We start from the raw sequence: 24,942 nt of genomic DNA on the forward strand, positions 1-24,942 counted from the left end.
ATATTTTCCAAAGAATAATGAAAGAAGTTGTATTCTTACTAAAGTACAGTAATAATTCATGGCAAAAACCTTTAGAGATGCGCCATTAGAATAAATAAATGCTAAAAGAACGATCGTAATCGTATTCATAATCGTAACCCTTCATTGTTTTATGTTTAAATAATTGTTCTAGCACACATACATATTAAATGAATATGAATTACATAAAATGTAATAATAAACAAAATTAAACCTTCTTAACGCATTAGATAATCGTAACACTCACTGGTATCGAATCTAAGAAGAATAATCGAATTGTGAGTTACTCAGCAGCGCAACCCTATAGCTTCCAATTTCAGTTTTCATTTATTCGTTCCAATTTCCATTCGTTCAGTCGGTCAATATTCGACATTTCATCATTGACATCATTCATTCAATTAAATTACCAAGAGAAATACCGGCGCGCAACTCGAGTTTTCCAGAAAATTAAAAACTGTTACTGCGTCAATTTCCCAAGCTTACGGAAGGAAAATTAAATTGCAACAATGACCGTAGACGAAGGTGTTGATATCTCAAAGAATGGCGATCGTGGGGTGTTGAAGAGGATCATCAAGGAGGGCGAAGGCACGGATACTCCCAACGTTGGATGCCAAGTCACTGTCCACTACACTGGGACACTCCTGGATGGCTCAAAATTCGACTCCAGTAGAGATAGGAATGAGCCATTCGAATTTAATTTGGGGAAAGGTATGTTACACATTTTCTTATTAGAAAGAAAAATATAGAGAATTACCGGTGAAAATAATTCGATTTCACCAATATAACAAGATATGATGGTTTAAATCGTTCAAGTAATTCTTCTTTAGCAAGTTCTAAGCCGTAGAAGTGCACAGTGCACACATTGGGCAGGTCCTTGAAACATAACCTCAAAGTTAAAGGTGTAAAAACAACTATCTTCTTCACCCCCTATTCACTAGCATGGTCAAAAATCATGAAGTTTTATTGTTATCGATTACCTATATTGATTCTGCATATTGGCACAGTTCCAGTTAACTAGACTGAAAATCCATTTGCTGAATGGAATGCTTTTTTGTCGTATAAACAGAACTAACTTGTTTTTTTGTATTTATCAGTTTTTTTGGGAATAGAAATTTTTATTTATATTTTAACCATTCTTGGAACTGATGTGGAAAAAAGACCCCATAGATTTAACATTGCAACAATGTCATACATAATCTGGTTTACAAAATCTATATGACCGTGAACTGTGTTAATGTCATCAACTTCTTTACATAATTTTTAATTGATTTTTTGTTTGTCACTATGTGATAGAAAGGCCTACAGCTTATTTCCCTCAAGTCTTTATATTGGGTTCACAGCATCCTAAAAACTCATTTATTTTTTGCAAGTAGGCTTTTAAAAAGCACTTTTTATGTCCCAGTCTCCTCATCCAATAAGCACTGCCTGCTCTCTTCATATTTTCTCCCATCTTATTAACTTGTCCACTGTTTCCTTCTACCATCTTGTATTTTACATGCTATCTTCAACTTAGTCTAATTTTACTTGCTTTCTGTTGCCATGTCCTTCCATGCAGAGCACCACTTAAAAACCAAATTATGGAAGCATTGACTTCAAAACATCCATTGACTTAAAAATAATTCAAATTAAACATGTATGGTGCATAGCTAATTACTTGATTACATTGTTCGCTTTCATGAAGGACAACATTTGCATGCATTTGTATTACCGAAGGGTATTATTGGAATTAAAGATTGATGTAGAGGAAACATGCTGTTACTTGCTGCTACATTATAAAAAAAAATGTGTAGAATACCACTATGATGGTAATTTTATGCGTCATTTTTTTTTATCCACAACAAGTAAGCTCTTGGCCTGTATCGCACCTGATGGTAAGTGATGATCAGGACGTAGGTGGAAGCGAGCTTCACCCGGAATCCTCAATCATTTGTTTTGAATCATGTATTAAATATAATTAGGCATTATAATACAGACGCCGCCAGAAAAGGCTTGATATGGTGGCATCTATGTTTGCAATAGGTCATACTTTGCACCATAAATGTATCAATTGATGGCCTCTTGACTAAACGTTGAATAGATGTAATACAGACGACGACACATCATACTAACTTAGACAGGCATCTGATTCAGTAATAGGAGCTATTTAGCAACTAAAAAGTACCTAAATGAGCTGTTGACTATACTTCTTCGTTGCTACTCTTGGCAGAGTGGTTGTGGTTGTCACATTGCAGCCTTTCTTGTACACTCGTGGAGTGGACCAATGAGTGCGGTTTTGTCATCGGTCCAGCGCATGGGTCACTTGCCGCGCGCTCTTGTGCCTTCAACCTTCCCCTGCACAACAAGTCGTTCAACAAACGTGTTGTTTCCACGTGTGATATGGCCAAAGTAAGCGAGAATACGACTTTGCACGATGGAAGGGAGACGCTGTTTTGTGTCAAGTTCTTGGACGCTAGCTACTCATTTGGGGATTTTTATTAGAGGAGGGACGTTCTTACATGAACTACTATTACAACTAACTTACGCTAGTTAGTTACACAAATTTTTTCACTTTGTCGTCCCTTGGGTCCGACGGGCGTGCCAACTTCCAAGAATGGGTGGAGTTACCCGTCGGATTGACCCACCAAGGCGGTAAAGAAGCCTGCTCTTGATGGGGGGATAGACATATAGTCTGGGAGTGCTGGGTCAAGAAAATGGAGAAGTTTCCCCCAGCACTAGCCTTTACAGTCATAAATAGGTAGTGCACATCTTATACAAAGTTCTTGGACGATTGAGACGTCGACTATACTGTTATGTAGGTACTTTATAATATTGCGATACGAGGGTATGCCTAAATGCTTTTGACAAGCCTGTATTTTGTAAGGAGAAGCCAGTCACCAAATATACGCCGTTGAGTTAACCTGAGTTTCATTCCGATATACAGGGTGTTAGGTAAATGGGTATATGAGCCGACACTAGCCCATGTTAACATGGGCATATAAATGGTATGGTGAAGTCAGAAATTTGATATCATTTTATTTTTTTTAATTTTCATACAAAATAAATTTTGTAAAATCCGATTTGTATGAAAATTAAAATAATTAAAATGAAAATATCAATTTTCTGACTTCACCATACCATTTATATGCCCATGTTAACATGGGCTAGTGTCAGCTCATATACCCATTTACCTAACACCCTGTATACAACATATACATTACTTCTTCTCCAGGCTCGGTGATCAAGGCGTGGGATGTGGGCGTGGCGACAATGAAGAAGGGCGAGGTGTGCGTGTTGACTTGCGCGCCCGAGTACGCCTACGGAGCCGCCGGCAGCCCGCCCAAGATCCCGCCCAATGCCACCCTGCAGTTTGAGGTAAGATGGCGCTGTATGGATGAGATGGAAATCATTGGGGGAGGCCTATGTTCAGCATTTCCTGTGGCAGAAATTATGATGATGATGTTGGAAGAGATTCGAATGGTAGAGTTTTTACTCATAAGGGTGATTGTAATTTACCTGTAGCTAGTCTTTGGTAGGAAACCTATTTCTAAAACAGTTCTAATGAGTTTCCTATAAAGATTCCAAATATCCCCAATTTAAGTTCTTAAAAGAAATCCGTCACCATAAAAAAAAAGTTCAAATAAATTAATACAAATTTATCTCTTCCTACAAAAGTACTATAATTATTTCATTATACAATTATGTAAAAATAATCCTAGGCCTTTATCATAAATGTTTTGTAATCTTACCACAGACCACAGTTTCCTTTCCATAAAAGTGCGTGCTATCAGTATTTTCCCATCATTTTTTTAACAAATTAACTAAATTATGTACAGATTGAAATGATCGACTGGAAAGTGGAGGATCTGAGCCCGAACAAGAACAAAGGCATCTTGCGGCACATCGTGGAGCAGGGCTCCGGCTTCGACAGCCCCAACGATGGCGCGTTGGTCACAGGTAAAGCTAATATGAATGCTATTTTCTTCATCATCATCATCATTTTCAGCCATAGGACGTCCACTGCTGAATATAGGCCTCCCCTTATGCTTTCCACGTTGATCGATTGGTAGCGGCCTGCATCCAGCGCTTCCCTGCTACCTTTACGATGTCGTCGGTCCACCTTGTAGGTGGACGTCCGACGCTGCGTTTTCCGGTACGCGGCCTCCATTCCAGAATCTTGCTGCCCCATCGGCCGTCAGTTCTGCGTACTATATGCCCTGCCCATTGCCACTTCAGCTTGCTAATCCGTCGGGCTATGTCAGCGACTTTAGTTCGTTTACGGATTTTCTTAAAAAGTACAAAAAGAATTTACTTTTTTCGAAATCAACCTTTCTTAGGGAGAAAATTGGAATATAATCGACTATTTTAATATTTCATGAGTGAAGACGGAATTTCTAATTAGAGATTCGAGAAAGACGAGAATTCACGCTCATTGACCTCTGTAAGATAATACGACGTACTAAGCGATACGCTGGACGCCATAATACAATCGCGACTAGAAAGCTGTTATTTGATATATCTTTTAGATTATGTAAATGGAGAAGTTTAAATATTATACTTCCACGTGAAGTTCTGCTACGAAAAACTTGTTGTAATCTCTTCTTTTGATCATTAAAAAACCTTCAAAAATCTCATTTGCGCAAACAGTCATCGGAAGTTTACTATGATAATAATTTCACATATCTAACAAGATAACAAGTCCAGCAAAATTAAATTAGGTTTAACATCGTCACTAAATCTTTACAAAAACACCTTTCATCTTACAGTTGAGCTCGAGGGCAAATTATTGGCCGACGGCAAAATATTCGACACCAGAACAGTCACGTTCCACCTCGGCGAAGGCAGCGAGAACAACATCTGTGAGGGCATCGAACGAGCCCTCGAGAAGTTCCTCAAGGGAGAAAAGTCCAGGATAACCATCCAGCCCAAATACGCCTTCAAATCCGAGGGAAACGCAGAACTAGGTGTGCCTCCGAATTCCGCAGTAGAATACACCGTCACACTCACGAACTTCGAGAAAGCCAAAGAGTCCTGGTCCATGGAAGGCACAGAGAAGCTGGAACAGGCCAAAATTTTCAAGGAGAAGGGCACAAACTACTTCAAAGCGAGCAAATTCCAGTTGGCCATCAAAATGTACAAGAGGGTTATCAGTTTGCTAGATGGTAAGTTGAATTTTATCTTTCATACACTACAAATGCTTTGCCAAGATTAAGCAAACTTGAGATGTATATTACATAGTGTCAGATGTCTAAAATTTAAGTCTACAACAATCATCCATCCATCTTCCTTCTGAAATATCCGCTTTTTAATATCACTAAGACCCAAAAAAAATAATAATAATAGTTTGTACTTTTGTCTACCTACCTACAGACATGCCAGAAGACAGCAGCGAAAAAGAAGAGAACAAAACCCAAGCCAAAGAACTACTTCTATCCGCGCACCTGAACCTTTCCTTGGTCTACCTGAAGGTCACTCCTGTGCACCATTTCGAGGCCAAGGATCACGCCAACAAGGCTCTGAAAATTGACGAGGTCAATGTTAAGGGACTGTTCCGTAGGGGACAAGCACTACTGGGCCTGGGAGAGGCTGAGATAGCTGTGAAAGACTTCCAGAAGATTGTGGAGTTGGAGCCCCAGAATAAGGTTAGATTTTTTGCTACCAAAAAAGATAAAGATTGATTTGGTCAAATGTAAAGGGATTGGGTAAAGGCATGACTCTGATAGGGCTGGGAGAGGCAGAAGTAGTTGTGAGGTGTACAGAAGATTGTATAACTGAAGAAACTGTTCTGTAGAGGACTGCTGTAACTGGATTAATCTGACAATGGAGAAGGACTTCCAGAAAATTGCGATGTAAGGCTCGTTTTCCACCCAAATGGAAAGAAAAACGGATGTCTTTGAATCACCTATCAGATTTCGTTATTTCCACATCACCTCTCTTCTCAGATACGGCTTGGAAATCTTATTGGATATTCAAACACATCTCTTCGCTTTGGTGGAAACCTGGCCTCAGTAAAGCCAGATTATAAGGTTAAGAACCAACTGAACTCTCAGATCCATTTCAGCTAGTGTTGCCGAACTATCGATAGTAAAACTATCGATAGTTTTCATTCGAAAAAGCCTTCTCCATCGATAGGCCTATCGATAGTATCGATACTGTCGATACTATCGATACTATCGATAGCACAAAACCAAGCAATACTATTGAATATGTGCAATACTATCGATACTATCGATAGTATCGATACTATCGATAGTATTGTTGCTCGTGAAGAATAAACTATCGATAGTATCGATACTATCGATAGTATTGTCGCTTTTGAATAAAAAGCTATCGATACTATCGATAGTATCGATACTATCGATTGTTCTAGACTATCGATAGTCTGTAAATTTGCAATAGTATTGGGTATGTTTAAATTCATTTTTACAATATTGCAAATGTTTCGCTTGACTTACCAACTAACATATAACTAAAAATAATGATCTCACTTGTATTTAAAACTACCTGCATTAGTTAAGTACGGCAAATAAAATGTATTGCCAATTTTGGAAACATAATATAATTAAATGTTATGGTTAACTATATGAAATAATTCAAGTATAGCCTGACCAGGAACATAAAAACCCTCGCCATGTTGCGGAAAACTAATGGTACTAATTTCTTTTAATGGCAACAGTAACTGAAAACTTCATTGACATGTCACCTTGCATGTCAGTCTATTGCTGTCAAAGTGTAAACAAACTTTATTTTAAATGTGCGCAATTGGTTTTATGAATTAAATTGCTAAAATATTTTTATAGTCGTGAAAGAAAAGTGGTTCACAATGTGTTAAAGTATTTGTCGAAGAGAAATACTAAGGGTTCGGACAATATTTTCATTGAATAATGTTCCGACAAAGGTTGTCAAATTGACTGACATGTTTATCGTATAGTACAGTCCACTATGAAAATTAGCTGTGGTTTGTTTCAACTACCTATTTTAAAATTTTTTGTCACTTTCTAAGTGTTGAATTTTATGGGATTGGGAAAGAAGTACCGAGTTTGAAGCGTTCATGAGCAGACATTGCAGTTGAATATTCAAGTTCTGAATTTGATTATTGATGAATAATAAAATAAATTCTACTAGCTCGATTGATGGTTTCATTTAATTTATTCAAATCAGGTTACCTATAATAATATTTTTTTGTTAATTTATGAAAATATCAAATTAGCCCGTAATCCTGAATCCTGATACATAAAGTTAGCCTATTAATTTAACACAGGTACGACTGTACTCAGTGTTGCACTATCAAATGCAATTGACGCGCCTCTGTGCCAGGGTTTTTATGTTCCTGGTCAGGCTATATTCCAATAACCCTATTGTTGTGCCTATTGACTATTATACCCAAATATTGTAAACGATACTATTGTAAATTGCCAAACTATCGATAGTCTAGAACAATCGATAGTATCGATACTATCGATAGTATTGATAGCTTTTTATTCAAAAGCGACAATAGTATCGATAGTATCGATACTATCGATAGTTTATTCTTCACGAGCAACAATACTATCGATAGTATCGATAGTATTGCACATATTCAATAGTATTGCCTCGTTTTGAGCTATCGATAGTATCGATAGTATCGACAGTATCGATACTATCGATAGGCCAATCGATAGTCTTGCGATAGTTTGACTATCGATAGACTATCGATAGTCTATCGATAGTCGACTATCGATCGGCAACACTAATTTCAGCTTGTATCCCTAAACAAATAGATTTCATAATCAAATCTACTATGTTATTTATTATAATCGCTCAGCTGCTTAAAGCGCGCCAAAACGTATGAGTCAACCTGAAAATCGTTGGGTACTACCCGTACCCAATAGCATGCTACAGAGTAACTAAATTCCAGGTCCAAATTCAACTCGTATTCCCAAAGAAATAAAGGTCATAATCGTGTATCAACAGGCTGCCGCCAACCAGGTCCTGGTGTGCCGCGCCGCCGTGCAGAAGCAGCGGCAGAAGGACAAGCAGCTGTATGCTAATATGTTCGACAAGTTCGCCAAGCACGACTCGGAGGTAACAGGTTAGGGCGGTTCTGGACGTGTGGACTTGCTTCAGATGGACTAACAAATAGTAACAGTTACTAATGATTAGGAATGGTGGGCGGTTCTGGACGTGTGCGGACGTAGCTTCAGATGGACTAACAAATAGTAACAGTTACTAATGATAAGGAATAGTGAGCGGTTCTGGACGTGTGTGGACTTGCTTCAGATGGACTAACAAATAGTTGCTAATGATTAGGAATTGTGACTTCTGCCAGATATCTCTGTGCGTGATCTGTGGAACTAAAACATAATTAACATTAATTGTAGTTTATCTGTCATGTTAGTTCCTGATAGGCTGTCAGACACTTATCAGCTAGTGGTAAAAGAAGTCGTTATAAAAAAGTGACGTCATCAGCTTGTATTGCCATAGAAATAATATGAGAATCACGTTTTGTTAGCTCATAAGAACTGCATTAATTGATTGGCTAATAACATCGTTTTAACCTAGTGTTTTTCATTACTGGACAAAAGCTTCCCCCATGGACTTCCTCGACTTTTCACCAGATAGTTTGTAGTAGTTTCAACTTCAATCTCTAACATATTAAATCTCATTCGAGCGTTCATAGTGGCGCTCGCGCACGTTTCATTGTTTGAGTACATTTAGCGTCAAATAGTTCATAACACCCAAAGTAGCCAAACATTTCGCAAGACATCTTTGTTACGATTGGAATAGGTTGTGTCATTAACTTTTTGGGGTGTCACAAACTATTAGTCGCTGCCTGTACTGTAAAGTGGGGGGCGAAGACCTTTAAAGGGGGGCGCGGGCCATCTGTGTACTTATGTATAAAAAACCTGCGACCGCTGAGAGAATGCTTTTCAGACTGCTCGATGTGACCAATAAATAACCTTGACTAGAGGGGGGCGCGGAATTTTTTGGATGGTCGAAAGGGGGAGCTTCTCAAATAAGTTTGAGAACCAATGATCTTCTAACTAAACCAATATCCCTTTCCAGCTGGAGAAGATAAGAGCTAAAGAAGAAGTTGACGTCATCGGCGAGAAAGTCGGAGAGTGGGGCGCCGGCGAGGGCGAGTGGACCGATCAGATGCGCGCGCGGAAACCCACCGACTTCGAGAAGGAGAACCCTAACATCCTCATGCTGGACAAGGACGGCCGCTTCCAGAACATGTGAGGAGCGAGAGGGACGGATGCTGGGTGCCGGCCGACTGCATGATACGGTCTAATCTGCAATACTCGAAGCACTAACAATTTTTTTTTTTTTATGAAAAACAAAACAGCAGTTCAACGGTTTCATAAGGAATATGACTTATCATATAGCGTCAAATACACTGGTCATCACAAAAATCGACCCTCCCGCGACAAGCACTTTCAAACGTATGCATCCACACTTCCCACCAATATTGACACTATTTAAAAGCCTAGTTCTAAACTTCATTTCATTAAAGGAAAGGTTTTTACCCCAAAATGTGTCTGTAGAAGAATCCAGTCACTTCTTCAAAAAATAGGTAGTTACGCTTGGGCAACTTTTATGGCTATATAACTGTTAAGTTGGGATGATCGCTATCCATCTGTTAAAGAGGACACGTGAGATCATTATTATGGTTTTATAACCATAAAAATTGGTCTAATTGATCCCAGAGGTGAGCCCAAAGTGAGGTCTTTTTTCAAGTTACATTTATTGTATATCGCGTTTATGTTAATCGTTTATTAAGAAATTAAATGTGTTTTTCTTTAAGGATATTTATTGGGCTTTCAAAAAACACCTATATTGTTGGGGCACCATGATTGTGTCAGTAGAAACGAGTTTTCCTGTAAAACGTAGGTGGGCCGATTTTTGTAATGACCAGTATAGTTCGACCGGTTTCCATCAAGGCAGAGCGGAGACAAGACGAGAGATATCTGTGTGTAGCATAGTATTGCTGTCTATGTCTGGAATTCGCTGACTACTGCTGTCATTCCTGAACACTATAATCCGGGCCTTTTCAAGGCAAGAGTGAATAGGCACTTACAGGGCAGATATGTACCATTTGAGACTGCATCTCGCTTAACACCAGGTGCGATTGCGGTCAAATACCTGCCTTGTCATGCATGAAAAAAAATGAAACACCGCACCGTGCCGCCGCCGTCAAATTCTATAGAAAATAAACACAGATTTCTCTTTTCTGCTCTATCCATTTCCACCGAAGCGAAACGGAGAAGAAATGTGGAAGTAATAAAATCTAATTGGTTATTCAAAGCATTCCTCCGCTCCGCCTTGGTGGAAGAAACCTGGCCTTACTTAAACGATCGCGAAAATCGTTCGTGTCACGCTATACTTGTCTCAAACCATGCCTCATCTCTCGATGGTCTCATGCAATGTCGCTCGCTACGCAGCAATATGATTGTATCTTTAGGTTTGTTCACGTCACCAAACATTATCGATCAGTCAATTTTTTTCTACTTTGCAATCAATAGGGGTGTTGAATCCTGTATTTTGAATTGAAAAAAAAAAGCCCGTACAAGTGACGTGACTGCAGTGACGTCACCCAATCACTAGTAAAGAGTGTACAAACTAGTTAGAAAGTTCCAACTCTTATTATTACATAGTGGTGATTATTTATTTGCTCGTGAGTAGTACAAAAACGTCTGTATGGATCGCGCTACCAAAGTTGAGGTGTAAACATAAATCGCAAGTCGTCATCGCGACTAGCTTATACAGACAGATACAAAATCTTTTCTTGAGTAGATGGCTCTTATTCATTCACGTTCCAGTACGAAGTTTAATTGAATACAGTCAACACCCCTAATCAGCAAAATGTAATGTAAAAAATAATAAGTAATTGTGAACAGTTGGCCTGTTTATTCGTAAAATGTTTGTCCAGTACATAAGTTCTCCATACAAAGATCTTATTTATGTTACAGCGTGTGTAATGTGTGTACGCACTTGTGATAAAATCAGATAAAAAACAAAATCAGACGCTATGGAAAGGTACACAGAACGTATATTGAAATAATTGAGCAAGAATAAAGATAACTATTATGTATTTTACCTCCTTTGGTTACTTTTATGCATAAGGGGGTTAGCTTAGTTCACAAGGCAAACAGAATTCCTGTAGGTATCTTATAATGTACTTGTTTATAGATTGTTTGAATGAAATGCTGTATACAACACACTTGCCTAATTATTTCAATGTACGCTAGTGACTTGGGGAGTGCTGCGCATCTCTTTGTATAACAATGTGTTCTCGTAAATGTAAGGTAACAGTATAATCGATGTAATTTTTATGAGATCTCGGAATCATTCCTGTTAGTCCACGAACCCGTTCGCCATATTGTCGCGTTTCCAGGAGCTACCAGTGATAGTAGTTATAAGGTTTCAATATCACTTATGTAATGACATTATATTCTTCGTCGCTATGTATTATACTACATAGATGATCCCGCGACTTCTTACGCGTGAAAAGGCATTATAAAATTCACACATGAAGTTTCTACGTTACAAATTGTTAATAGACAGCGAGTTCTTAGCCCTACGAGTATTGATAGAGATGTATTCCCAAAGAATTATTTTCTATCTTTGATTAGCAGTGTTGATGCTCCTGGAAAATGCAATGTAATTCCTAGGATAGTCTTGGATGTTTGTGTGTTTTCGTTATAGAAACTACTTATTGCGGGTTTATTTTCTACTTTTGGTTAAAGAATTATCCAATAAAATGTTAAAATTGGAATTTGCTCTATTATTTTTCTTACCTGTTTTCCTAAATAATAAAAACATTGTCACAGAAATTGTAAACACATAGAAGTTAATTTGTCCGTTATTTTTTACATAGATGAAGGAAAAAAACTACACCAGTACATTCAAAATAGGTTTATTTTCAAAATACATAGCCATATAGATTAACTTGAGATCAATCTTCATGAAAGCGTTGTCCAAGCTGATTTATTTACACTATACACAAATACTACCGCTAAAATACTTGAAGGTTTCTTCACACATTGATAGTATTTAAATTTAATACTAAAATAATGTCATTTGTGATACTTTATATAAGTTAAATAAATGCGAATACATTTATAATTGAAATAATAAAATCAATGGATTTAATTTGATTTTTTACAACTTAGTATACATTTTAGAAATGTATTATCATTTAATAACAATTAATGTTTTATACACACAATATGGAGTCTTTTTAATATTTTAGAAATAATTGTAAAAAATGAGATAATAAACTAAAATATGTCACTCACAAAGTAGCTTTAAATATTTTTCTTATTTTAGGCCTATTTATACATCTAATAAAACTTTTTAATTGAATCTCAATTTTAAATCACAACGCCAAATTACTTTAGTAAAATAATTTTAATTTGTTTCAATTTTTATTTACACCAATTATCTCATTACTTTCAATGATGTAAAAATCCGTTATTGGACAATATGGCATACGCTACGAAAATTGTATAAAACTGGTATCTTGAACGCTCTACTCTTAAAAATGCTGGACACTCGCATATTTATAAGATACTAAAATGAAGATCCCATTGGTTCGTAATTGCCATTCAATCTAATATTGTGTGAAAAGACAAAAGCGACCCTTTTACATACTTCATATAATTTTGTGCTCAATAATACCCTGAGCTTCGTCCTGATACCAGTAAAGTTCACATTGTGATTAGGATTACTAAAATGTTTTACATATAAATTCTACATTATAATATACCGTTGTCTCCATCATAACACCGCACGCGAAAGCAACGCTCCAACAATGGCATATTTATTATGTTAGTCAATAAATAACATTTATTCTCAATTTTGAGATTGTTTACTATCTCTAAAACTATATCTTACTTTTTTTGCTGGAGAATGAAGCTGTGAAATATAGCAGCCACAGACTTTCAGAAATTCATACGTCACTGCATACTTGCATAGTACAACATTTAAAATGTATAAATAACGATCTATTATTGGAAAACCACCTTATACACCTTGGTCGAGGACCGATTTTGTCAAATTGTTTGAGCTCTTTACTAAAAATCAATGTCCAGTTCATGAACAACTTCTTAACCTATTTATTTATGAATGTTTCAAGTTTATGCGGATGAAAATACCTATTTTGTAAAAACAGACCTGGATTTACAACTAGTTTGGCATGTTTATAGAAAGGGATTGACCACGCCTACGAAGAAAACGGGAGTAATTTACATGGGTTTTCAAGAATTTGAGATACATTCTCTTCATTATTTCGATTCGGGGATCTTTTTCTGGAGATTTTTGTTGTTTCTTTTTTTATCATAGTTTTTATTTTGCGTAATTGACGCACCTGTGACTGATTCCAAAACTATTTAGCAATTTAATTGGACGTTTTGTTCAATACAAACATTGTTGTGAACATGATTAGCAGTTCAATACACACATTTTTACAACTGAAGAGCTGCAACTTTACATCGAAAGAGCCGCATGCGAGAGAAAGAATGACAGTTTCTATTAGCGCTGATATTATGCTCTCTTACAGAGATGGGCGATTGTTGTCGATTCCAATAATCGAATGGTTTGATACTACTAATATTAACAATTGAATACAAAAACAATCGATTGCTAGTCGAATGAAACCGCTAGTTCATTTGAACGAATGAATGAATGTGAATACATTGCCATAAAAAATTGGTCTTTAGCGCATGCAAAATAAAATAATTTCGATTGATATTCGAAGGAACCGAAACCATCGAATCGAATGCGCCGAAACCACTAGTTCATTTGAATGAATGAATGTGAATACATTGCCGTACAAAATTGGTCTCTATCGCACGCAAAATAAAATCCACTTTTTATGTTTGTTTTTGCAAAGTCCGAAGGAACAATCGAATGAATTCGTAAGGTTATCGAATAATATCATTCACAATCGCCCATCTTTACTCACTTACGTGAATAAATAACTCCAGAGGGCGTAGTGTGAGTTTACATCAAACGCATTCGATGTCAACTGCGTAAAATAAAAGTGACATGTATGACGGATTGTTCAGCGCCCCTAGCGAAACTTAAAAGAACTTATCTTGATCTTCATATATTTTTTTTAACGCGTCCGCTATAGTGACGACGTTTGGTGTAAACTCACACTAAGAGTAGGCGCACACCGTTGATTTTTAGTTGGCCGATAGTTGTGCCCGATTTTAATTTGTATGAAGAATCGGCCAAATCGAATCGGCGTAGTGTGCGCACTCCCATACATGCCCATACTGATCAACTGCCCGACTAAACTATCGGCCGACGAATAATCAACGGTGTGCGCCTACTCTAAGGCCTCAGCCTCGAACGTAGCGGGCAGCGGGGCGGGAGCGGCGGCGGCGCGGGAGCGGGGCGGGCAACGCAGACCCGTTCTCGAAACAAGCGGGCAGCTCGCGCGGCGCTTTAGCGGCGAAGTGTTGTGTTCGGGGTTATGTTGTCGAGATATTTGTTTTTATTCGCAAACGAAATGTCTGAACAACGGCGACAATTTTATTTCGATTCAAATTTATTCCTAACGCTCGATTTATTGTGGGCAAAAGAAGGAGTGCGCTGCCCGCTCGTTGCCCGCTCCTTCGCCGCTGCCCGCTCGTTGCCCGCTCCCTCGCCGCTGCCCGCTCGGTGCCCGCTGCGGCGCCGCTGCCGCGCCGCTGTTTTCGAAAACCGGTCTATTTGATTTTACGCATAAGATCCTGCCGCTCCCGCGCCGCCGCCGCCGCCGCCCCGCTGCCCGCTAAGTTCGAGGCTGAGGCCTAAGCCCTCAGTAGTCCCGCCGGTTCAGTGCTCGTCGTCGGAGTCGGGCGGCGTGGCGGGCGCGGCGTCCTGCACGCGCTTGAAGTGCGCGAGCACGTCGAAGTGCATCTGGAGGGACTGCGCCGCGCCTGGTTGAGTATGCAGGTATCTGCGGATCTGGGGAAATTGTTACGGGAATTAGACAGCAGCGGATTTTAAACCGTACCATTCTTGGTATAAAGATCGTATTCGCTGGGGTATTGCAAATAGTTTGTAGACATTTTTTTATTTGTGAAGAATCCCTAAAAAGCTTCCTTTTATTTATAGATAGATAGATAGATAAAACGTTTATTTGCATGACAGAAACACACATTACAAACAGAAAGTACCAAAAGTAGGATAAAATAGTACCCTCAGGACAATATGACATGGTATGGTAAGACAGAAATAAAAAAGAAAAAAAACATTATGACATACAATATAGGTACACACTTTATACAGAAATGTGTGTCGCAGCAATGCAAAACGGCAATAGCTCAGTAATTGGTTTACTTAAAAGCAAACCACTGATTTTCAGCTATAGCCTAAGGACGAAAAGAACGCGCGTAACACGTCAACGTGACGGTTGGGGTGTGGTGAGTTTAAGTACATAAATATAACTAAATAGATTAAGATATTTCGGCGACCACAAGTATACAATTACATTGATTACATACATTTTTGATGAAATTATACCTACTCAATGTGTGCATTTGGCGGAAAATAAAAATCGTTAGGGCTTATAAGCAAAATGACGATCGCTAAACGGTAAGAGCTGTTACTGCTAAAAATAATAATAAAATACGACACTATTACTTACTACTTAGGTTAGCAAACGTGTCTCTCGCCGAAAACAGCCGAAAATCACCATTTTGCTATTGCATTGCATGCATTTTGCACCCAATGTCTATGTCTTAGTTAACTGGCCTAGTGGTTCACATACAAGGTCGCTACAAGTTATGGTCTGGGGCTTGAATACCGTGTGTAATGGGCTCGAGTTCTTTACTTTAGGTTTCGATTGGGTTGGATGACTGTACCTTGGCGCCAAGTTTCTTCAGCAGCCCAGTGAATGCCTTCTCCTCGCGTCCAATCCACGGCCGGCCCTCGTCTTGCACTTGGTACGGGCTCACGTGCACGTAGATGTTTACATCTGAACAAAATATATACATATAAGAAACTTACGTGCTATCCCTATCGCTTATAATGTAAATGAATTTAGTCCTATTGTAAATCTTCCAGTGGATGTTGTAACTATTCCATTGAATGTTGTAAGTGGCGAAGGGACACATTATGTGAACAGCAGGCTTCCTCAACCCGCCTAGCTAGCATAGGCAACGTAAACTACATATTTTGCCTTTGAATTAGAGATCGTACTCCTGCAGTGGAGATCAAATGCCAATACCTGATGACGAATAAACATTGCCTTTGATAAGCTATAGGGGCTTCTGTAGTAGAGATCTAATGTCCATGATTGGTACGTCCTTTTGCGGGAATGGCCTTCCAAATCACGCTAGCCGGTCGACGTCGGCTCCTGCGCAGAGCGCCAGTCGCCGCCTGGCAGCCGCGCGCACTGTATGTATGTACAGTAATGTACAACTTAGTTTTATTCACAGTAATGTAAACCTAGAAAACTGAGTGTTTATATGATGTACAACAAAGTTCACGTAAGTACAGGTTTGTGAGGACGGTTCCCGCAGAAGTACATCTGCTTGTTCTGGCTATTGGACAACTTGTAAATTATTATCTACCTACATAAAATTTGTTAATTGTCTCATGTAAGTGACTGTAATGTTTTTAATGAGAAATAAATGTTCGTTAAACCTTAAACCTTATCTGTTAAACTGGAGAGGGCCGTGCTCCTAAAGTTTAGACAAAATGATCTAATAATGAATGAAGAAATATACCAGAGAATGAGAGAATGTTCATTTAGGGGCGTGCTCGTTCATTCAGTGTAGACCGAATGACCAAAAAATGAAGGTATGTGTAAAGTTGAGGGTAGTTAGTTACCGAGTCGTGTGAGCGTCTCGAGCAGGCTGCGCGAGGTGATCCACGTGTTCTTGCCGCCCGCGTGGCCGCCGTCCAGCCAGTACATCGCCTCCACGCGCGAGATGAACCTACGGAACGAATGAATAGAATAGAAAACTTTTTATTTGAAAGAAAGATATACCTACAAGCAGGCTAGACGTAGATACATGCAGAGAGAGATACACAAGTGGACAGATAACTACTTGTGCCCCTCTGACAAAAAGTCACCCGCATAGCATTCATAAATACCGCCAGGGCTCGTCTTGAAACTGATTTTCAGCAGGGGCCCTCTGTTGTCACGGCTTACCCCTGCTGACGGAGATGCAAGAGGAGAAAGGAGACTACAAGTCCGGCAGCAGGGAGAACGCAATGATTGAATGAGCTGTGGTTACGAGAGCCGACTGATAATTCCGCGGCCTAAGGTACTTAATGAAATAAAATAAATGGTTTCTATTTTTTATTTTGTAATATAATCTCCCTCAAAAGAAATACATTTCTTAAATCTCGCATACAATGCCTTTTACCCACCCAAAAATTTTTTTTTCAAAATGACGACCAACCGCAGCTTTAATTTCGTTGTCATCTGCATATCTCCGGCCCCGTAAGTCCTTTTTCAAATCGAAAAACAGGAAAATATCGCTAGGTAATAGGTCTTGGCTATATGGTGGGTGGCCAATCTCTGAGAACCCGGTGTCTTTCAGGGCTTGGCCTCGCAACTCGTGCGGCGTGAACGGGCGCGTTGTCTTGCCGAAAGATCAATCCGCGTGTCAGTTTCCCACGTCATTTCTGTACAATAGCCTCGCGAACATAAAGAAATATTCTTCAGCTATCTGCCACGATTTAATTCTTTGGTCAGCCGGAACGATTTTTTCGACTTTTGAACGTTTCCTTCACTCAGTATCGTGACAGGGCGGGGGTCGTTTTTACAGGTCTCTCGTCCGTGTTGAAATGGTCGGGCCCATTTTTTAACCATGGTATATGAAGGTCCAGAATCCTGAAGAACCAATGACATCTCTTCAAAAATGTCTTTCGGTCTATTTTCCTTCTTTACGAGGAATTATGTCCGCGGCGCGCGGTGTCGAAATTCCGCAAATCTCCAGATTTGGCGGACATGGTGATGTCATTTGTTCGATAGAAATTGAACTATCAGTGCAAACTTAATTAGTGATTGCTTTTTATAATACTACTGAGTGTCGCAACTAGTGACATGAGTAACATGCTAATTACTCATCGTTAAGTACCTTAGGCCGCGGAATTATCAGCCGCCCCTCGTATGTTATTCGTTTTCTCACTCTATAACCCCTGCTGAAACGAACGAATGAACGAACTGAGTACTGCCGTTTGTTCTCTCACTCTACCTACGCTCGAAACGAATGAGTGAACGAACTGTGTTACTACGTTACACCATTCAGTCTCACGCTCTACGAACCATTGATAGAGAATGGGAGAAGAGAGTCCGGCTTAGTATCTCCATTTTCTTCAAGCAACTAAATTTTCAGTATAAACATCTTATCAGTTGAAAATTTTTTGGTTTATCCACCATGTAAGCGTATTAAAACGCATTTTTTGACAAAAAAATGACTTAAATACAAAGCATTAATCTTGAGCGAAACCCGTACCAAGATCCCTCTTGTGAATTAGAAGGAGTAAACGGAGCGAAACCAGAAATTAAAACTTATAAAACTCATTTATTTTTGCAGATAGACTTTTTACACGTCCCAGTATTAACCCTACCACTGCTTCGGGACAATAAATGGGCCAGTGCTGAGAAGAAGCAGCGCAAGAAACTCAGTCACTATTCGATAAGGACGGTCTATTAGTTAATGGCCTCTCGAAAATGGTCTGTTATTTACTATTTATGTCTCGCCTGAGACAGTGTCTCCAGTGTGTCTGGAGTCTGGACCCACCTCATCATGTGCAGGTCGCCCGGCGTCAGCGTCTTGGTGTAGTGGAACTCGTAGATGAGCTGGTTGAGCACCACGCAGCCCTTGCTGAAGCCCACGAGTGTCAGGCGTGTCTCGCCCGAGACAGTGTCTCCAGTGTGTCTGGACCCACCTCATCATGTGCAGGTCGCCCGGCGTCAGCGTCTTGGTGTAGTGGAACTCGTAGATGAGCTGGTTGAGCACCACGCAGCCCTTGCTGAAGCCCACGAGTGTCAGGCGTGTCTCGCCCGAGACAGTGTCTCCAGTGTGTCTGGACCCACCTCATCATGTGCAGGTCGCCCGGCGTCAGCGTCTTGGTGTAGTGGAACTCGTAGATGAGCTGGTTGAGCACCACGCAGCCCTTGCTGAAGCCCACGAGTGTCAGGCGTGTCTCGCCCGAGACAGTGTCTCCAGTGTGTCTGGACCCACCTCATCATGTGCAGGTCGCCCGGCGTCAGCGTCTTGGTGTAGTGGAACTCGTAGATGAGCTGGTTGAGCACCACGCAGCCCTTGCTGAAGCCCACGAGTGTCAGGCGTGTCTCGCCCGAGACAGTGTCTCCAGTGTGTCTGGACCCACCTCATCATGTGCAGGTCGCCCGGCGTCAGCGTCTTGGTGTAGTGGAACTCGTAGATGAGCTGGTTGAGCACCACGCAGCCCTTGCTGAAGCCCACGAGTGTCAGGCGTGTCTCGCCCGAGACAGTGTCTCCAGTGTGTCTGGACCCACCTCATCATGTGCAGGTCGCCCGGCGTCAGCGTCTTGGTGTAGTGGAACTCGTAGATGAGCTGGTTGAGCACCACGCAGCCCTTGCTGAAGCCTACGAGTGTCAGGCGTGTCTCGTCCAGGGACAGTGTGTCTCGCCACCACAGCGGGTCTGTCTCACTGGGGTTACAAGGAATGTTATGAAAGATCCAAACTAAAAGTTTATTATTATTGGAATCCAAGAATAGCTGCGGGCCCGGTTTCCACCGAGGCGGGGCGGAGCGTAGAAGTGTTTTGAATAACCAATCAGATTTAATTATTCAGGAAACCACGACATCTGATTGGCTATTTAAATCATTTCTCCACTCCGCCTTGGTGAAAACCGGGCCTCACTCAAGTGGGACTTAAATCTGTGATTCTTATCCTATCCTCTCTTGATCTGGCAATGCCAGACGTCTGTTTTTTGGGATGTTGTTGCTTGAACTTGAAGGCTCGTGCATAGCCCAGCAAAATGACAGTGGAAAAGAAACTTATGATGTGGCGTACACCAGTTTTTAAACTTTAAGGCTTCAGCCTCGAATTTAGCGGGCAGCGGGGCGGGAGCGGCGGCGGCGCGGGAGCGGGGCGGGCAACGCAGACCCGTTCTCGAAACAAGCGGGCAGCTCGCGCGGCGCTTTAGCGGCGAAGTGTTATGTTCGGGGTTGTGTTGTCGAGATATTTGTTTTTATTCGCAAACGAAACGTCTGAACAACGGCGATAATTTTATTTCGATTCAAATTTATTCCTAACGCTCGATTTATTGTGGGCAAAAGAAGGAGTGCGCTGCCCGCTCGTTGCCCGCTCCCGCGCCGCTGTTTTCGAGAACCGGTCTATTTGATTTTACGCATAAGATCCTGCCGCTCCCGCGCCGCTACCGCCGCCGCCCCACTGCCGGCTAAATTCGAGGCTGAGGCCTAAAAGAAAGAAGTTGCAAAGTCAACCACTGAATCATCTCATCAACGAAAGACATCGTAGCGGCTTTTTGGTAAATGAAATAGTTTATTTTCTTTTTTTTTGTGTAACATCAACAATAAGAGGGACAAGATAATTTACACCTCTTTTACTATTAGTAAAGATGCAATGGGGCTGGCATATCATGTGGATGGAACATGTGGACCAAAGCCGTAAATAAAGAATAAAAACAAAGTAAATGTAAGATTCACGACATCCATTGGAACTAAACCTACTCACGGCTTGTGTTCGCTCGCGCCGCCCTCTTGCGTGCTGTCTCGCGCCGCGTGGATCGACGCGTTCTGCGCAGAAATATACCTTATGTTACAGCTGATAAAGTCCATGATGCATTGAACAATGTTACCTATAACGTCTCTGAGGTCCACTATCAAAACAGTTGGGAGAGTCGTGGACGGGGACACTAAAGCCTGGTCTGTGAGGAGCACGTAGAAGTTGTCCAATGACCCCAAGCTACCCATCCTTATCGCTCGCGCGTAATTATATTGCTGTCGCGACTGTGCGACGGGCGCCCGAAGTGAGTGTGCGAGCGTGACAGCAACATAATTACGCGCGAGCGATAAGCATGGGGTCATTGGACAAAATTCTACGTGCTCGCAGACCAGAATATAGTAAAAACACTCGATTTAATACCAGTTTGGTTATGACATTTCAGACTTGAAAGAATCTTATTGAGCTTTTGGGCATGTTTAGTTGTATCGGTTAGTTTCAATCAATCCAGAGTTATGTTACGACATCCGATGTTAAAATCACATGTAACTGAATTTTCATTTAATTTTGTTGAATCCTCATGAATACAGTTCTGAATGATGACTTACATGTAAATCTTCAATGTCGATTTCTTCAGGCAGCGAAATAGATGAGACTGCTTCTAGCAATTCCGAAGTGGGCAGGGCTTTTAGTCGAGTGGTCACTGACTGCAGTAACCTGTGATGAAAAAAAAACATAATTTGTTCAATCTTCTCTGGACAGGACTGGCAAACTCATTATGAGTCTGGGGCCTATCTCCTACTAATATTATAAATGCGAAAGTTTGTGCATGTGGATGTTTGTTACTCTTTCACGCAAAAACTACTGAACGGATTTTGATGAAACTTTACAGTATTATTGTTTATAACCCAGAATAATTTATGACGATATGTGACAAATTAAATTTCACGCGGGTGAAGCCGCGGGCGAAAGCTAGTTGCTACTAAATATTGTAACCTTATTCATTTGTCATAAGGTCGAAAACCATTGTAAGTACCTTTCTAAGTGATGTAGCGCGCTGTGCGTGGGAGTGTGATCGGGCACCCCCGCGTTGTTGCTCGGCACGAAATTGTCGTAGCAGCTGAAGCTCTTGTACTCTATCCTGAGGGCATTAGAATTCAGATTCAGACAGACGATAAATACTTAGCTGATACCAGTATCATTACCAGTAAAATTGAGAAATAATTACCATTTCATCCACAGGACGTCCACTGCTGAACATAGGCCTTCCCTAATGATTTCTACATCGCCCGGTTTTGTAACGGCCTGCATCCAGCGCCTTCCTGCTATCTTTATGAGGCCGTCGGTCCACTTTGTGGGTGGATGTATCACGCTGCATTTTAAGGTACAAGGCCTCCACTCCAGAACCTTCCCACCCAATTGAAAAGAACCGGCTATGCTTTTCGTAAAAAAAAAAAAACTGTTCCTGTGAGATTTTATGTAGTTGTGATAGGGGCGGCGAATTCGCAACAATCATTTATATTATACTGTAATGATTTACGCAGTTGTATAATACGACCGATATTGCAACAAAAAGTGTAAACACTTCTCTACCTAGAGGGTCGCACGACGAGGATGTGTGTGGCGGGGAAATTGAGGCTGAGCATGCGCGCAGTGTTCTCCAGGTTCCACTTGGCGTAGTTCCGGTTGTCGCGGTGCGCCTGCATCACTTCCGGGTAGTCCTGAAGAAATAAAGTATGAATAAGTTGTATCTGTACGTATAATAAACCCGACACTATGTCATAATACTCAAATCAAAATCTGTTGTTCGTCGCAACAGCGACCTGACTCACCTGAACGGCTGAACCTTGAGGAGCCTCGCCAAAGTAGTAGACAAACGTGCGAATCGTATCGTTGGGCGGACAGCACGATTTAATCCGCAAGTTCCGCAACCTTCCTTGCAACGGCCTTAAGTGAGCTGCCACACTGGCGGGTTGCAAGCGTTTTCAAAGCGACGCCGCCGCAGCTCCGCAGCGAACACGTCGCGGATTCTCAATGTCTCCGTCTCGAGTTTTCGCCTCGACGGACTCGGAGCGCTCCGCTTTGAAAACGCTTGTAATCCGCTAGTGTGGCAAGGCCCTAAGGAGTCCCGCCGTGCGGGCGACTCCTGACTCAAGAGCAACAGGCTGGCTGCATATGCATGCGGCCTTACAAGTGACCGTGTTAGTACGCACCTGCACGTCCCCGCCGAAGTAGACGAGCGTACGCGGCGCTTCGTTGAGCCGCCTGTGTGCCCGCCCCGCAGCGTTGCCCAGGGCGATCTTTAACCTTCTAGGGGCTCTGGATACATAAGGAGCAATCTTGGGGGCCCCTCGGAAGCGGGTCCTGGACAAGTGCCCAAAGTGCCCAGTGGGAAAGAGGGGCCTGGCTGTGCCCCGGGTAGGTGCGCGGCAAGTCGTTGAGCCACCCGTGTGCTCAGACCCGTCTTTAACCTACTAGGGGCCCTGGACACTGGAGCAAGGGAGCCTTATCATCTGGAAAAGATCTTTTGAGCATATGAGGGCCCCCTCGGTCACGGGGCCCTGGGCATGTGCCCAAAGTGCCCAGTGGGAAAGAGGGGCCTGGCTGTGCCCCGGGTACGCACCTGCACGTCCCCGCCGAAGTAAACGAACATGCGAAACGTATTCGTAAACTGACAACGCAACTCTTGTGGCGGAGTTTTGGGCTGACGATGTGTAAGTTTGTTGTCGACACGAAAAGAAGAACGTATTCGAGTTTAGTCGCAAGTTTGAGTCTGAGTAGTAATCCAGAGTACGCACCTGCACGTCCCCGCCGAAGTAGACGAGCGTGTGCGGTGCGTCGTTTAGCCGCCCCGCATCGTTGCCCAGGGCGATCTTTAACCGACTAGGGGTCCCTGGACACTGGAGCAAGGGAGCCTTACCATGTGAAAAAGGTTTTTTAAGCATGTGAGGGCCCCCTCGGTCGCGGGAACCTGGGCATATGCCCAAAATGAAAGAGAAAAGAGACGTCTGGCTGTGCCCCGGGTGCACATCTCCGCCGAAGTAGAATAGCGTGTGCGGCGCGTCGTTTAGCCGCCCGTGTGCCCGCCCCGCATCGTTCTTTAACCTACTAGGGGCTCTGGACACATAAAGAGCAATCTTGGGGGCCCCTCGGTCGCGGGGCCCTGGGCAAGTGCCCAAAGTGTCCAGTGATAAAGCCCCTGGCTGTACGCACCTGCACGTCCCCGCCGAAGTAGACGAGCGTGCGCGCAGCCTTTCTGGCATCAGCAACCCTGAGTACGCTCCTAGAGTTCCCCTCCGAAGTAAACGAACGTGCGAGACGTGTTCAGGTATAGCCACACGTTTTCCTTCACCTTAAAGGAACTTCGAACCATCTGACCTAAAAAATCTCCAAGCCTGGATATGACTTGCCCCCCCTAGGCCAGAAGCTGGGTACGTCCATGTAGTAGCAATCCAGCTGCACGCGCGCGGCGGGAAGGAGCAAGGTGGCCCTTTCTTCTCAGTCGGTATACTCTTGTCAGAGTGGTCGTGTCGTGGTCATCATTGTGAATCACGATGACTGATATTCCTCGCAATACGGCGCCATTCGCTGCAGCTTTCCGGGCACTTTCGTTAACCGAACAGTTACTAGGGGCTGGACACAAGGAACAATCTTAGGGGCCCCTCGGTCGCGGGGCCCTGGACAATTGCCCAAAGTGCCCAGTGATAAAGCCCCTGGCTGTACGCACCTGCACGTCCCCGCCGAAGTAGACGAGCGTGCGCGCAGCCTTTCTGGCATCAGCAACCCTGAGTACGCTTCTAGAGTTCCCCTCCGAAGTAAACGAACGTGCGAGACGTGTTCAGGTATAGCCACACGTTTTCCTTCACCTTAAAGGAACTTTGAACCATCTGACCTAAAAAATCTCCAAGCCTGGATATGACTTGCCCCCCCTAGGCCAGAAGCTGGGTACGCCCATGTAGCAAAACTGAGTACGCACCTGCACGTCCCCGCCGAAGTAGACGAGCGTGCGCGGCGCATCATTGGGCGGGCCGTGCAGCTTTCCTGGCATCAGCAACTCTTAGCACGCACCTACAGTTCCCCTCCGAAGTAAACGAACATGCGAAACGTATTCTAGTTTAGTCGCAAGTTTGAGTCTGAGTAGTAATCCAGAGTACGCACCTGCACGTCCCCGCCGAAGTAGATGAGCGTACGTGTACGTATAGCGCAGTATACAGAATGGTCTGGTGAAGGATGTTGGGCTGCCGATTCGAAGATGTAGTTGATAGTACTAACTCATGAGC

At 42.1% G+C, this 24,942-nt stretch overlaps 2 protein-coding genes across 3 annotated transcripts; one reads left to right on the forward strand and one right to left on the reverse strand.

The window, feature by feature from the left end:
- Positions 1–429: 429 nt before the first annotated feature.
- On the forward strand, positions 430–11,752 carry LOC135077033 (FK506-binding protein 59). Of its 2 annotated transcripts, none has more exons than XM_063971624.1 (7): positions 430–726; positions 3,227–3,369; positions 3,831–3,951; positions 4,761–5,156; positions 5,365–5,636; positions 7,948–8,058; positions 9,040–11,752. In XM_063971624.1, exons 1-7 carry the CDS (start codon positions 525–527, stop codon positions 9,214–9,216), a joined length of 1,422 nt encoding a protein of 473 aa, XP_063827694.1. In that variant the 5' UTR covers positions 430–524; the 3' UTR covers positions 9,217–11,752. The 2 variants fall into 2 exon arrangements, with proteins under 2 accessions (XP_063827694.1, XP_063827695.1); XM_063971625.1 differs by having other exon boundaries at positions 7,948–8,065; positions 9,040–9,148.
- A 125-nt stretch (positions 11,753–11,877) lies between these two features.
- Positions 11,878–24,710, reverse strand: LOC135076731 (mitochondrial protein C2orf69 homolog). The gene is made up of 11 exons (XM_063971151.1): positions 24,639–24,710; positions 23,876–23,956; positions 23,461–23,562; positions 22,256–22,383; positions 21,699–21,803; positions 21,271–21,379; positions 20,675–20,736; positions 19,469–19,624; positions 16,804–16,910; positions 15,834–15,946; positions 11,878–14,934 (listed from the first exon to the last, which is right to left on the reverse strand). The coding sequence occupies exons 1-11, from the start codon at positions 24,708–24,710 to the stop codon at positions 14,803–14,805; spliced, it is 1,167 nt and encodes a 388-aa protein (XP_063827221.1). The 3' UTR covers positions 11,878–14,802.
- Between the last annotated feature and the right edge of the window lie 232 nt (positions 24,711–24,942).

This window comes from Ostrinia nubilalis, chromosome 12 (assembly GCF_963855985.1).
Source record: "Ostrinia nubilalis chromosome 12, ilOstNubi1.1, whole genome shotgun sequence".
Taxonomy (NCBI): domain Eukaryota; kingdom Metazoa; phylum Arthropoda; class Insecta; order Lepidoptera; family Crambidae; genus Ostrinia; species Ostrinia nubilalis.

What these genes read in the sequence shown, in the direction of transcription:
- LOC135077033 (XM_063971624.1), top strand. Translation starts at nt 525, where the DNA reads ATGACCGTAGACGAAGGTGTTGATATCTCAAAGAATGGCGATCGTGGG. An exon ending in GGTTATCAGTTTGCTAGATG is followed by an intron (nt 5,157 to 5,364) that starts GTAAGTTGAATT and finishes ACCTACCTACAG; the next exon opens with ACATGCCAGAAGACAGCAGC. An exon ending in AGTTGGAGCCCCAGAATAAG is followed by an intron (nt 5,637 to 7,947) that starts GTTAGATTTTTT and finishes GTGTATCAACAG; the next exon opens with GCTGCCGCCAACCAGGTCCT.
- LOC135076731 (XM_063971151.1), bottom strand. Translation starts at nt 24,710, where the DNA reads ATGCCAGGAAAGCTGCACGGCCCGCCCAATGATGCGCCGCGCACGCTC. An exon ending in ACTTCGGCGGGGACGTGCAG is followed by an intron (nt 23,957 to 24,638) that starts GTGCGTACTCAG and finishes TTTACTTCGGAG; the next exon opens with GGGAACTCTAGGAGCGTACT. An exon ending in CGAGACGCTCACACGACTCG is followed by an intron (nt 15,947 to 16,803) that starts GTAACTAACTAC and finishes TATTTTGTTCAG; the next exon opens with ATGTAAACATCTACGTGCAC.